The 14,243-nt window shown below is 43.3% G+C and overlaps 1 protein-coding gene across 5 annotated transcripts in view; it reads right to left on the bottom strand.

Moving 5' to 3' along the window:
• Runx1t1 (RUNX1 partner transcriptional co-repressor 1) overlaps positions 1–12,088 on the bottom strand; it is a 149,508-nt gene extending 137,420 nt beyond the window's left edge. The window contains exon 1 of one of the 5 annotated variants that reach the window (XM_029533280.1): positions 11,627–12,088. Coding sequence is in view for 2 of the 5 variants with exons in the window: in XM_029533281.1 (XP_029389141.1) it covers positions 3,808–3,871 (64 nt within the window). In the remaining 3 variants the exon portion in view is untranslated. Of the gene's footprint in view, positions 1–3,534; positions 3,718–3,807; positions 4,323–11,626 lie in introns of those variants that run through there. The other 4 variants (XM_021221934.2, XM_029533281.1, XM_021221936.1 and 1 more) reach the window with 4 other exon arrangements.
• Positions 12,089–14,243: the final 2,155 nt, after the last annotated feature.

The following is a 14,243-nucleotide window of genomic DNA, read 5'->3' as shown; positions in this document are numbered from 1 at the left end:
TCTCTCTCTCTCTCTCCTCTCTCTTCTCTCTCTCTCCCCTCTCTCTTCTCTCTCTCTCCTCTCTCTCCTCTCTCTTCTCTCTCTCTCTCTCTCCCCTCCCCCTCTCACCTTCTCCCCCCCTCCCTCTCTGCCTCTCTCTCAGAGTAATGGTTGTAAGACAGTTTCAGACTGTGCAGCAAAAGAGAACTCTGAACTTTTAATCCTCCCACCTCCCAGCGTTGAGATTACAGGTATAAACCAGCATGCGTGACTCAGGCTCTTTCCTTGAAAATGGCGAAATACATGTACCAAAGAATATACCCGTAAGGTACTAAACTTATTTAATGATGTGCCAGAACACCACAATCCTAGTCCGTTCACTGGGCTTCAGATTGGGAGAGACACTCCTTAAGATAATACTCTTTGTCTGATTGCATTATACATAGTCATTCATACAATAGCACCTTCAGTTGCATTCTGCAACCACTCTTATTGTGACCTGATGTTTCTAAAGAGCTACTGCATTTATCAATACCAACAGAAAATGCTACATTTGCAAATCAACATGTTCATGCGTCAAAGTATCTGTCAATCCTTTCCTGAGCTCTTCAGAGTTTATCTGTGAAGAATGTGTCTAGCTACTCAAGTGTGAAGCCACAAGCTACACAGCTAATTGATCCTCGGCAGCGATCGGGTCTCACCCTGGACAAATGACGTTAGCCACAAGTCAAACCAAGTGCAATCAATCCTTGAATCAATATGTAACCTTATCCACTTGTCTTCCTCTACCTTCAATGTCTACGCCTATATTACATGTAGACAGTGTCACAGCTCATTCTTGTTATGTGGATGAGACATTTTTCATTATGATTCTTTGAAATATATTCTGGAGTTTTCATTTTAATTAATACTAGATGTATTTAAAGAACACGCCTTTCCTAGAAATGTCACCAGTAAAATGCATCCAATTTTTCCTCTAATGTGGTCCATAAAACTTATTTGATTAGCAGTACTATAGAGGCCAAAGCCTTTGTATGCAGGCACTCAAGCATAATTTAATCATTTTATTTAAGCATGAAAAAAATTATTTGAAAGCCCTGTTAGGTAAAATATCCCTGATTAGTTTAAACTTACATTTGGAGGTATATTAAAGGTAGACTACACCACAGAGAGCTCAGTATGCAATTCAATAGTGTTAACTTTCTCACAGTAGTCACTGCTAAGTTAAAAAAAAAAAAAAAAACCACACTAATAGAGAATGTAGGGCATAAGCACCTCATTGTAAATAAACATGCTTTAAACGATTACTCTGAAATAAATTTTGTTTCCTGGGATACCTTTTTCTATTATCAGGATTTTCACCTATAGGAACCTCTTTGCATAGTCAAAACAAGATGAGGCCCTAATTGCATAACATCATTTGTCTTCTGGGGATGAAAAGACCAGCAAATGAAAATGCACATCAGGCAAGAGACTGTCAGAATAGAAAATTGTCTTTTTTTTATATATATATTTTTATTTTTATTTTGTTTTGTTTTTAAATAACCCATTCGCATTAACAAAAGGCTGCAGTAGCTTCCAAATTATAGGTTGTTATTTTTAGTGGAAGTAGTTCAATATTCATATTGGAGCAGATGTAACAGTTCAACAAAACAGCTCTTCAAATCCTGCACAAATTGAAAACAGGAAAACTGATTGCTTTTTCTCCTATCACTTTCCTTTTCTGAATTGACACTTTTAGCCTGCTGAAAATTTACACATGGCTTTCATCTCCACAGCACCTGCTGATCAAATGGAAGCCTAACATTTTCATGAAAATGGTCTAAAAGACTAGTTTTGTTCTAAAACACGGCAAAGGGCATCAGTTCCCTGCTTGACGGCAATAGTCACTGTGTACTATGTATAAGTCATGGTCATTAAACTTTTAAAAAACTATGTTTAGTCTCTTCTGGCTTTATTCCATATCTTCTGTAGCGTGGTTCAAATTTCTTGGACTGTGGTGTCTACCTAATACTTGATTTTATTATGTAAAGACTATACAAAGTGTATAAAAATGCCAGCCATGAGGATAGCAAATTATATTTTGTCTGCATTTGCTTGAAAACCATAGAAAGTCCACATCACTGTTTATGGACACACCTGACCATGGGGGAATCACATCTCATTCATTCCTTGTTTCAGCCACCAAAGAAACTGCAGACCAGTCAGAGTCAGGCCCTATGTCCAGGGAGCCTCTAAACACTTGTTTTCTAAGACACAGGCTTAGCTGCTTGAGTACCCTAGATTGGAACATAATGGATATCATCCAAACACAAGCTGGCCACCTGCTGTAAACATCTTCAGGGAGAGCAAAAGGAAATCTTGGAAATGGGTGTTCGTGTATATAAATACTCTCAAGATTGCTAAGCTGCTCCCCTAGATTTTGAATGCATATATATTTCTATATGATATTCAGTTTTGAAAAAAAATATTGATATGCCTAAAACATGCCATCTGACAGTTCCTTAACCAAAACTACTACCCTCCCTCTGAAGGACCAGAGACTAGCCTTTCCCCTTCTGTCTGGGTGGTAAGGTAAAAAAGACACTCAGTAATCTAGGGGCCCCTCTGACCAGTGGGTCAGTGAATTTCAGTGTTCTGTCACTGTCACTGAGGTAACTGCAAACCTGCAATGTCAATATGTTCAGTCAATGGAAGTAAAATAATGGGACTTATTGTCTTCTCCCATCGATCTGCTGCTGTCAACAAGGAAACATGTCCCTCTGGCTTTAAACAAATTTTAATTAGGCTTTTAGTTACTGGCTCATATCTACCTACCTATGAAATCACCTATCTCAACAATGATTAGGAGGCAGAAGCAATCATTTTTGTCTTCTTTTATTTATTCTAAGAACCTTCTAAAGTTTGTATCATAAAATTTTGAAATACATTCATAAGTTAGGTGACAATCTGCTTCATTTTTTTCCCCACACTGACTTCAAGCAAAAGATGGTATGGTTCAAATACAAAATATATATCTCTCTACCACACCTGGAATGATGCTCGCCCTTCTATCCAGAGTTGAACCATAATCTACCATTCTCTTCCTTCCATACTAAAAGTGGGCTTCATTAGCTTTTCAGGTTCTTTCCAGGACTCAAAGAATCAATTCATCACCTGTTCTAAACAAGCCACACAACACCAAGCATTGAAGGCCAGTACCCCCACTGCCTCAGCCCATCACTCACTTTATCAACCCTAAGGAGAAAAGGTGAGGTAGCACCGTTAAAATAAGACAGGTGCAGAAGTGCTGGAATAAAACATTGTAAGTCATTCAAATCGCACCTAAGTTCCCTAGTCCTTCCCCCTTTTACCAAGAGAGACCCTGTCACCTCAAAATCAGAATCAAATACAGCTAATCAAGTTGTTAAGAGTTCTTCCTCTCTCTTTTACATCTGAGGGCTCCAGCGTCCGATCAACAAATAATCTATTGTTCACCCTTTATCCAGTCTCTTTAAACCTATTCAGACTGGCAACACTAAACCCAATTAAAGATAAGGCCCTCGGTAATCTCACCTCCGCGAGTCCCCGTCTGGATAGCAGAGGTGATGGGAGATAGCGGGGAGGCCAGGGCCGCTGCCTCCTCCTCACCCAGCACAACAAAAGGCAGATCCTCTCCCTCTCCCTCTGTAATCTTTAAATGTAAATTCCCTCTGGCAGCTAAGAGGAGCTCCCGATAACAGGTTACATCTTCACTTCCCCGGCTCTTATCTGCTCCGGATCGTTGGGGGGGGGGCGCCCCCACGCCGCGCCCCGCCCCGCCGCCCCCAGCCCGGCCGCGGAGATTACCTTCCGGCGGCGAGCGCGCGAGGCGGCCGGCCGCGCGGCCCCCACACCGCCGCTTTGTATTCATTAAACACACATCGGAGCTTATCAGAAGTAAAGGGCTGGTCGGGATGGCACATTGTGTGTGAGTGAGTGTGTGCGCGCGGGAGGGAGAGGAGAGGAGCCAACGTGCATCAGGGTGATTACAATATCAGCAGGGCCCAGATGGAGGCAGGAAAATAAACAGAGGGTGCGTGCGAGACGGAGGGGAGAGGGAGGAAAAGTGGGAGAGAGAGAGAGAGGGAAGAGAGGGAGGGAAGAGATGCAAGCAGGAGGGGGAGACAGGGAAGGGATTCAGGGGCAGGGACCTGCTTGGGATGGGGTCAAAGCGAAAGGACAGCTACCCAGAGAGACTGGGAGGTGGAGGCAATCAAGGCTGCAGTAACCCGTGCCTTTCAGCCCCACCTCCCAAATATTTGGATTTGCTAGCCCTGTGTCTCCACTAACACTAGAGGTTCTGTCAAGGTCAGCGGGATCAAGAGCTCTCCCTTGGTGGTTTTGACAGTGACACCTTCAGCACCTCACCTCTATCCAAAGACACATAATTTGCAAAACAAATCTACTGTGCTGACACAATAGTCCTGCAGCCTGCCAGGATACCTCCCGCGGGAGCTGTCTCTTTCTGTGTACTAAACCGTATACTAAAACCCAGCCCCCCACTCACCCCCACACATAGATGCAAGGGAGATACAGAGAGATACAACCTCCTTTCCCGCCCCCCCCCACGCCCCGCCCTCTTCAGGCTTTGAGTGCGTCCTAGCCGAAGATGCAGGGCAGCCAGCATCATTGTGATAAGGAGGACCACTTGTGATTGGTAGCTACAGGTGACTCAGACACCTGCGCCACTTCCAGAAGTCCAGTTGGGGTAGAAGCGTCCTTCTGCGTACGTCTGAGAGTCTGTTTGGGAGGTGGGAATTCGAAATTGAGGCAATCAATCTTGGCTTGAGCTGCCTCGCGGCTCTTCACCCACCCAGAGCCTGAGAATCAATCAGAAGGAGCAGGGGCTAATGCTCTGCCAGCCGGCCAGAGTTCACCCTCCTCCACCCCAGCAGGGTCAGGAGGGGAGGGGATACACCTGAGTAGTCCCTTGGGAGCCCCTTTTCACTTTTAAATGCACCCATCAGACAATCTGAACATCTGATCAGGTCCTTAATGGAGTGCAGATAATGCAGCAAAGGAGGTCTTCTCTTTGGGGGGAGGGGGGTATTTGGCTGTGTTGTGTTTCTAGGCCCTGAAGCTTGGTTAAGAAGCCTTCCCTGCACTGTGGAGACATGGTTCAATAAACCACAGAATGTCATGGCACACACTGCAGTCACAACTGCTGTGAAACTTGGGGCCATAAAACAGTTTATACATGAAAAGTCAGTAGAAGGCAACACAATGAGGCAGGAGGGGGTAGGGGGAGGGGGAAGCAATGAGTTAAAGATAAGAGCAGGATGCATTTTAAAAGGGGCTTTGTTTCATCAAGTACCTTGCAAACCACTTAGCCTAAAATGACAAAACAGGTCTGATGTGCAATGAACCCCCCCTCAAAACACACACACACACACACACACACACACACACACACATGTTCCCAACCCAAGAAAAGAATCAAGGGAAATGTGATAGGTAACACAAAGTGAAGAAAGCTGGGCATGCTGGGGGAAGGGCATGTGTGAAAATCTTGTCATAGAATGAATGCCAGATAAAAGGAGTCCTGCTACAATCCTCCAGTAATCCAATAATGTGGAAAGCCTCGCAGTATCACTGCACAAGAACAAGGTGATATTTCCTCCATAAATCTTCAAAAAGTGACCAGGTTCAGTAGTTAGAGAAGGGTTCTGGGGCAGGAAGTAAACCACTTGGCAGGCAACATGACAGAGGCAAGGGAGCTCTGAATGGGGGAAAATATGTCATCCCTCCATGTTTTTAAGTTAATAATAGATTTTCGGAATATCCTCTTGGCTCTTGTAAAAGGCGTCCTTTCGTCTTTTCTCTCACTGTAATCAGGAACTGTACTCACCCTAGCCAGCAGCAGGAACTGCTGCTACATCATTTTGGGCACAGACTGTATACAAACACCTTGACTTCCAATGCAACTCAGGAAAGGGGGAAAAAAAATCAACATACAAAGGCTCACTGGTGTATTACAATGTACTAATGAAAATGCACTAGATACATCTGCACAGAGATGTAACAATGAAACCTGTTATTTTTATAAACTTAATACTTGCAAAAATGAAAAATAAAGTTCTAATTACTGCTTTTAATCTCCAAACACATATTTTCCTCTAAAAGGTATTCCCAAAGACTGGGCACAAAGAAAACTGCACATCAGCTAAAGTACAGATGTTCTTGTTTTGTGAAGAAAGTACAGTGTATCCACCACTCTGAGTACTGTTCCATGATGCTTCTATGCCAAGTATTTTGCTCCAAAGCTTACAATGAAAACAAAAACACAACAAACAAACATGCTCAGTGTAGTGATCTCCCTTCCCCCACCTCAGCACTCAGGAGACTGATGCAGGAGGATCACTATGAGTTCCAAGCTAGCCTGAGAGTCTATAGTAAGTTCTAGGCCAGCCTGGGCTACCGGAATGAGATCTTCTTTCAAGAAAAATCAAAACAAAAAGTAAAGCAACATAGTAATCAAGAATTATTATTATCACGGACTGAGTATCCAACAGAAAGTGGTACCTATAATTACAGACAACTTAACAACCGAGCTCAATCGAAATTTTAATTTCAATGAGTTCTTTTCTTAATAATGGGTTACCTTCTTGTAAAAGCAAGAAGTCCATCTGCCCCAGGCAGATAAGTTTTGAAACATTAACTCAGATAAAAAATCTAGCATTTTCTTTCTTTCTTTTGAGTATGTGAAGTCTAGTGTGCTATAATGTGAGAATTCCAACATATGACCATTATGGCATAATATCTCAGTGCTCAGCTTGTCATTATTTCATTTGTAATTCTTATGTTAATTATGTTCATAATTACTATAAACAGATGTGGTAGACATTCGGGTGACCTTTCATTGAAGGATGCATTCTTCACTCATTTTGCTTTAATTTCTCATGGATGTGAAGCTGAAAGTGCAGAAAAAGGGAAAAAAAAGCTTTCTAATTTACAAAAAATAATAATAATAATAAAAGCCCTCTTTTATGCGTAAGTTAACACAGGATCTTTCTTCATCTGCATTTCAGAATACGAAAGCATTTCTGGCCTTTCGGCTGCTTTATTGCACATTTCTGAGCTGCTGCACCCACTGCTGCTCACTACCTTGTAACTATGGATGCCAAACAAAGGCTACCACCCATGTCCAAGTTGCCGTCTTTATTTATTTATTTTTTTGTTTAATATCAAAGGTTAATGCAGTAGAACTGTGCTCCAAAACCAAGTGCCTAGCAGCGACATAGCAATTTATTTACTCACAACTCAGCCACCATCCTCTTTACATAGAACACGTTTACAATAAAGGCAGTATGGATTTCATGAGCTGAAAAACCTCCTCGAATTTCATTTCTTTTTGGCCTTAATCTATAATTAGTGTGGACAGACAGGTGCAACCCCTTCTCTCCTACAGATGGCTGCTGGAAATGGTGCAAAGTAGTTTCTCTGTTTAAACAACACAGAGATAACCTGCTCTGTCTTATCATTTACAATTACCTCCATTAAACTGAACTAATGTTTGCTTTAATAAAATGTCCACTGTTCTTTAAACATAATTTAGGAACTCTTATATTAATGGCTGTAAAAAGGTGAAGTTGGAAGGTGTCTCTTTAGATAATACTAAATAGCTTACACTGGATAAAATGTCCCCTTTGATGGATAATAGTCTGAGGTTCACAAAGGTTTTTGTAGCTGATTTAACATTTATTTGTTGGTTTATATAAAGAGGGTCAGATATAATTTTGGAAAGGTCATACAGGTGACAAACAGTTTAACAAGTAAAATGAGGGGAAACTGCCCCCCCGACACACACACACACACACACACACACACATGCACATGCACACATACATGCACACGTGCACGCGCGCACACACACACACACAAGTTTAGAAGTCTGAAATGTTTGTTTGGGGGATTTTGAGTTGTTACTGAAGTCTATAACTATTAAAATCCAAGATTGTTTTCAAGTGATACTCCTCTTAGCCCAATTTTACACATTTACTTAACTTTTAATAGACTACTCTCAAAACCTTCTTCGAAGCTACATTTTAAATTTTTAGCTGATTCTAACTAAGCATTTCACTGATTTTGGTAAGCCTGTAGAGCAAAGTGACTCCATTCCATAATAAATAACTTCTACAAACCAAAAGCTCAATTCGCCCTGCTTTTGCTATCAATAAAGACCAAAGATCATAATATGATGAATAAGGTATCCATATTAAAATACAGAACCTTTAAATGCCCAAACAGCAACAAACAAATAGCCTTTCCCTCTTACATAACTTACAGTAATAGACTCCAGCTAAATGCAACTGACTTGGTTTTGTTTTTTTTTTTCACATGCAAATTGTGCAGGTGCCAATTTTTCAGATTGCTTTGCTATGAGGGGCTATGTTGCCTGCATAAAACCTCAATGAAGAAGGCTTTGCATTCAGTGCCTGTCAGCTGATGTTCATATCAAAGAAGCGAGAAACAGGATTTGACAGTGAAGAATGTCCTAAACTGACAACCACTGACCAGCATTCTTAATGGAAGCATTTCTTTCTCCTGATCCCTTTTCAACGTTTAAAACCGAAGGAGGGCGGCTAAGCCTCTAAGTTTACAATAAAATAAATTATAACTGCACCTGACATTTGCGAGGTTCTTTACAATTTATAAGGAGTTTACCCAAAAATATTGAGGCTAACACCTCGATGGGAATGGCTTCACTGATACTAACACCAAAGGCAGTGGTTTCCTTCTTTCAGAAAAGGATTGGGTAAGAATTACAAAACACTTAGTCCTCTGTAACTCAAAGGTTGCTCTCCTGATATTTCCAGGAAGTTGTCATTTAACAGGGCAGCTTCCCCTGCACTGAAGATAGAATAGTTCTTATTAAGAAGATCCTTTCAAAGACCACTACAAAAATCAAGTCATTAGCAGGTATTGGTGGGTAAAAGAGACTTAGTCAACAAAGAAAAAATGCCATTTCAAAGACTTTTGCAATGATTTGAGCTGTCCAAATATTAGAGAGAAAAAATATCCAGGTGTTCTCTCTGCTGCCTTTATTAGATGAGAACCAGCAAAAATTGCACACTGAAATTCTCCCACAGAGTATCTAGTTTTTCAAAGAAAGGGGGCTACGGTCTACATGGTCTACATGGTTTCTAATTAATGGTTAAACAAATGTTTTTAATACGAACTTCATGAAGTTCTTCTTGTAGCATGGGCTTAGTTAAAATCCAATTTCTGTGTGCCAAGAATGATTCCTTGGTAATGTTGTTAGAATTCTGTCTTTTCAAAGAATAGATTAATAAAATGTCAAATGTGAACTACATTTGATAAGGGAAGAGTTCCAACGGTCTAACACTCATCCTGGCTGAAAATTTAAAAATAAAATAAAATAAGGAAAAATCTGGAACAAACGGAGATTCTAGTCAACATCATGTGAGACTATTGGCCCTCTCTTTCAAAGATAGTGAAGAGAAAATGAAATCACCCAGCCACCTCTCTCTTCGTTGACAGCCACCATCATCATACTAAAACTAGACAGCATTTTAAGTATTGACATGGGGGAATAACGCATTGGGGATGTGTTTTTGTTTAGACACATTCCAAACACCCAAACTGAGGCCACCAAGGCTTGGGAAACAATGGTATGTGCTGATCCTTTCTAAGGATTTGTGCGAGCAGGGAAGTTGGACACAGAGAAGACTTGGAAAGTGCTGCAATAAACTAAGGAGGCCCCCCAACGCTCACAAACCGTTCATCATAGAGAAGCTGCTCAATTTGTATTCTGGGGAGTGTGGACTTCCCGGGCATAGACCCAGTTCTTCTTCTGGCCTATAAGAAGGAGGATGATAATAAGAGCCACAGAGGGCACTTAAAAAATGGTACAGATGTTGAAAAGGAGGCTAGGAGGGAGGAAAGCCTGTAAAACACATTTTTAGCTCACACAGAAGGTATAAAGGATGCTTTGGTCAGCAACCCGACCTTTATCGGGAGATAAATCAATTTGCAGCAGCTGTGGACAGCCATTTATACACAGGCCCTGGGCAGATTAATTAAGGGAAGCGAAGTTAAAAATTCAAGAGGTCTCAGAGTTACATCAAGCACATGAAGTTGGTCTGGAGTGGCATCTCCAGCTCCTCACTCCCTGGCTGTTCTTCAGGGTCTCTTCCCAGGGAATACTAGATAATTCCTTTCGAGCTTCTTTCTGCGCATTTTCCCAAGAGGCACCAGTCATGCTGGGGCACGCTGGGATTTGTGGTGCCCAATCCTGAAGGAAAGCTAAATTCAAAAAGACTTCCCTGCTACCCTTTGCAAAGGAGCTAGGAAGGCCCAGGGCTCCAAGACTCTGGCCAAATCCTCCGAGCAGTAACAGCCTTTAGTGGGAAGAGGAGGAGGGAAGGCAGCTATTTTTAGTAACAGTCGTGGTTCACATCCTACTGCCCGGAATCATAACACTCAAAACTTTTCCAAAGCTTAACTGACCTTTAAAAGAAAGAAAGAAAGAAAGAAAGAAAGAAAGAAAGAAAGAAAGAAAGAAAGAAAGAAAGAAAGAAAGAAAGAAAGAATAAACAGTTTCAAAAACCGGGTTTAAGTACGTATGCGGACTTAAACTGTTTTTTGCTTAAATCATCCTGGTCAGGACAAGATCCGTCCGGGGTGGGAGAGGGTTTCAACCAACCTGGACCTTCTAGATTCGCCCAGAGGATTGTGAACGGCGGGGACCCGCTAGCCCCAGTTACTTCCCCTGAGGGATTTCTGGAAAACGTAAGAAATTCTCCCCTTGCAGCTCAGGTTTGGATTCCTCCCTGCGGGAGGTACTGGGCACTATGTTGTGCTCTAGGCTAGGAGCAGGCGGGCTTCACCGGGTCGGGACTGTGATGGGAACACCCTAGAAGGTCAGGGCGGCTGGGCCAGCGGGGCACTGAAGTATGGTGGAGGCGATGCTACCCAGGTATCCCCAGCTACGAAGCTCGGGACTTGCCTCCGGCGGGAGACTTGGCTTAGAGAAGCCGCCTGATCATCCTTCTGAGGTTTCCCATCAAAGCACCCCAAATGCCAGAGTAAGAGAAAGTTGTCAGGCGGGTCGCACAGCGCCTGGGTGCAGCTAACAAGACTCCTACCCAAACTGTATCCCAGAACCAAGTTAGGATTCTTCATCTTGCTCCTAGGGCTAAGGTGTCCACCATGAAAATAAAATAAGCCTTTCGCTTCCAGTTTTAAAAACCCACGATGCGGGTGTGGAGCCACCTGCCAAACACATCGTGGACCAGTTGTTTAGTAGAAGAGACATGCTTATCTTTCTGTTCTCCTTTGATGGAAAAAAATAAAAAATAAATAAAAAGAGAGTGAGGGGAATCTAAAGCAAAAAAACGGAGGGAAATACTGTCTTATCTGGTCCGCGAAGTTCAGTGTCATCGCAGACTCCAGCAACCTCGATGTTCTTCTTTGCCCTGCTACGCAGTCCTACTCTAGTTGAGCGTCAAGTTCAGCCCAGAGCCTCTCGGTCCAATTAATCCAAACGATGCTGACGGTCATCGGTCATCGGCACAGTAATTAACAGTACCAGCCCGAGGCCGGTCCCGGCCACCCGCTCTCCAGCCCGCCCGCCCGCCGACCCAGCTCGCCCGTTGGCACTTACACTGCACAGGGCTGGAGAGTCCCACCATCCGCCGCGGGCTCCCAGCTGCAAATAAAACTTCCTCCGGTCGGTGCCGGCCGGCGGGGCCAGAGGACCAGGGCGCGGCGCCGCTTCCCTCGCGGTGCCAGAATGTCCGCGGCCACTCGCCCACACGCGCTCGCCCAGAGACCGCCCGCCTAGTCTTGCGGATCGCCGGCAGTCGCCTCGCACAGCGAGCCGCGGGGCGAGGAGCCTGGGGTGGCGGACGCCAGGCAGACGCAGGCTGCGACGCGGAGCCCGGCGCGCGCCGAGCTCAGCTCCCCCTCCTCCCGCCTCGCTCCCTCCCTCCGCTCCTCTCTGTTGTTGCTGCTGTGGCAGACAAATGTGATGTGGGGCGCAGGGGATTGCCACTGTCACAGGCGGCGTCTGCGTCCGCCTCGCCCGCCCTCGCTCGCTCTCGAGGAAGGCGACTGCATTTATCTGCAGGGCGTCCGGGCGTCCGCCGGGGAGCAGGAGCGCCGCGCGCAGCGCACAGCGCCCACAGCGCCCGCACCAGGTCGGCTGCCGCGCGCGCCCGCACCCGGGGGCGCCGCGGCCGCTCGGGAGGGAGGCGGCGGCGTGGCCGCGACCAGGTGCGGGGGGTGGGGGTAGGGAAGCTAGGCGGGTGGTGGAGGTGGAAGACATCTGTGTCATGCGGGGGGTCACGGGGGTCAAGTATATGTTAACAATGGGCAGACCCGGCTCGCAGGGGTGCGCTGGCGGGCCGGAGGCCTGGCTCCCTGGCCTCGCCCTCTCTGGTCCAGGCTGGACAGGGGGCTGGCTCCCTAAGGATGCTCTCCCAGGCTCGGGACGTGTTGGTGGCCCCAGTGCCCTGCAGTAACCCAAGACGACCACTTTCCCTGGCCATCTGGAGAGCTCCTAGCTGCCCTGCCTGTGTCTCATCACTGGCTGCAGAGACAGCTCTGCTAGAAATCAAGCCACTCTCAGATCTCTCTAATCCCCTTCTGTTAGCTGATTTCCAGACTGACTATTTGCTTTCGCATTAGATAATAGCCTTAGAGAAAACAATTATCATTTCTTTTCCCCTCTTTGTTTTTCTACTTCTCCTGTAGTATACCATTAAGAGAGACCTCTTTCTCTCCCTCGTTTTTTATTGAATATGGTCCCCTCCCCCCCAGATATTAATATCAATACTTTAGAGGGAGGAACGAAGTCCCTAAGGAAAATGTAGGGTGAAAGAATTCCAGATATTTCCAGAATAAATAAATAACATCTCCGTGAAGAGTGCTGACAATTTGTACAGAGCAAAAATGGGCTTGAATGGTAATGAAAATATTAATATGTAGGTCAAATATGATCAGATAATGGCTTTCAATGATAAGTAAAATGAAATCTTTTAAAATTATTATGGAACAGTGCCACGGCTGCAAATGTTATTGTATTTAGTGGAACAGTTTGAAATCCTACACTGAACCATATTTTCTTCAACTGGTCTAAATCAATGTAAAATGTCCTATGAGCATGTTTTAAAATCTCATCTTTGTAAAGAGGGGGAAATGCATGCAAGTAAGAGTCAGCCTGATGTCATAAAAACTGATAAGACACTCGTGGCTTTATTTATTATAGTGGTGTTTCAAATGTTTAACAGTGGATGAAAGCCCCCACCCCACCCTTTTAAGCCCAGCTGGGCTTCCAATGCTGAAGTCTTTGCAGCCTGTACTCATTTTTAGCAATTCATTTTCAGAAAACACTCATTGTACATTCTGCCCTCTCCTTGGGACATTTGTCTAATGAATTATAACACTGTCTTAGTATTTAATATTATGATGTTCTTCACATAAATCTCCCCCATTTTATCAAGGTATATAGCCTATAGTAATTTCTACACTAGGTTTTTTTTTCTCTGCTACACTTACATATCTTAATAACATTAATAATCTTAAAATATAAAATTTTATGTTCATGTTAGTGTGGTTCATGTCAGAGCTTACTATGTATTCCTGAGGGAATCAAAAACATACTGATAAGCTGGTGCCCTGTTACCTGCATCCTTTTATGTCCAAGATAAAAATGAGTTGTTTGGATTCTAGAATTATACACTAATCCTTAGTTAAAATTAATAAAGTGGTGTGTTACTCAGAGATGATTCTTGTAAAATAATGTAACTTCTTAAGTTGTATTTTTAAATTTAAAATGAAAATAAATTAGCAATAATTTTACTATATATATATGGGGGTAGGGATACAAGTAAAAATTATGGCATATTTTTTCCTTCTCATAAATTGTGCCTGTGTAAATATGAAATTATATTGGAAACTTTGAACTTCTAAATCAAAGGAAAGTCACTTGGAGTTCCCTGCAGATCATATTTATAATACACAAAGCATGTTCTATGGGTTTCCACAGATATTATAGGATCATCCTTTTGGCCCGTTATGGTTTTTTTTCTTTTTTAAAAAAGATAGATTACTGCAAACTTCCTAGCCAGTTATGGCTTTTTAAATATATATATATATATATATATATATATATATATATATATTGATTATTGTATACTTCTTTTAAGAAAAAGTCCTCTATTTGAGTTGGGTTTTGAGCCGGGCGTGGTGGTGCACGCCTGGGTTTCTATCAGACTATA

This window comes from Mus pahari, chromosome 22, assembly GCF_900095145.1.
Source record: "Mus pahari chromosome 22, PAHARI_EIJ_v1.1, whole genome shotgun sequence".
Classification (NCBI taxonomy): Eukaryota; Metazoa; Chordata; class Mammalia; order Rodentia; family Muridae; genus Mus; species Mus pahari.
Note: the sequence above shows the minus strand (reverse complement) of the source record. Positions and strands in the feature narration are given on the sequence as shown.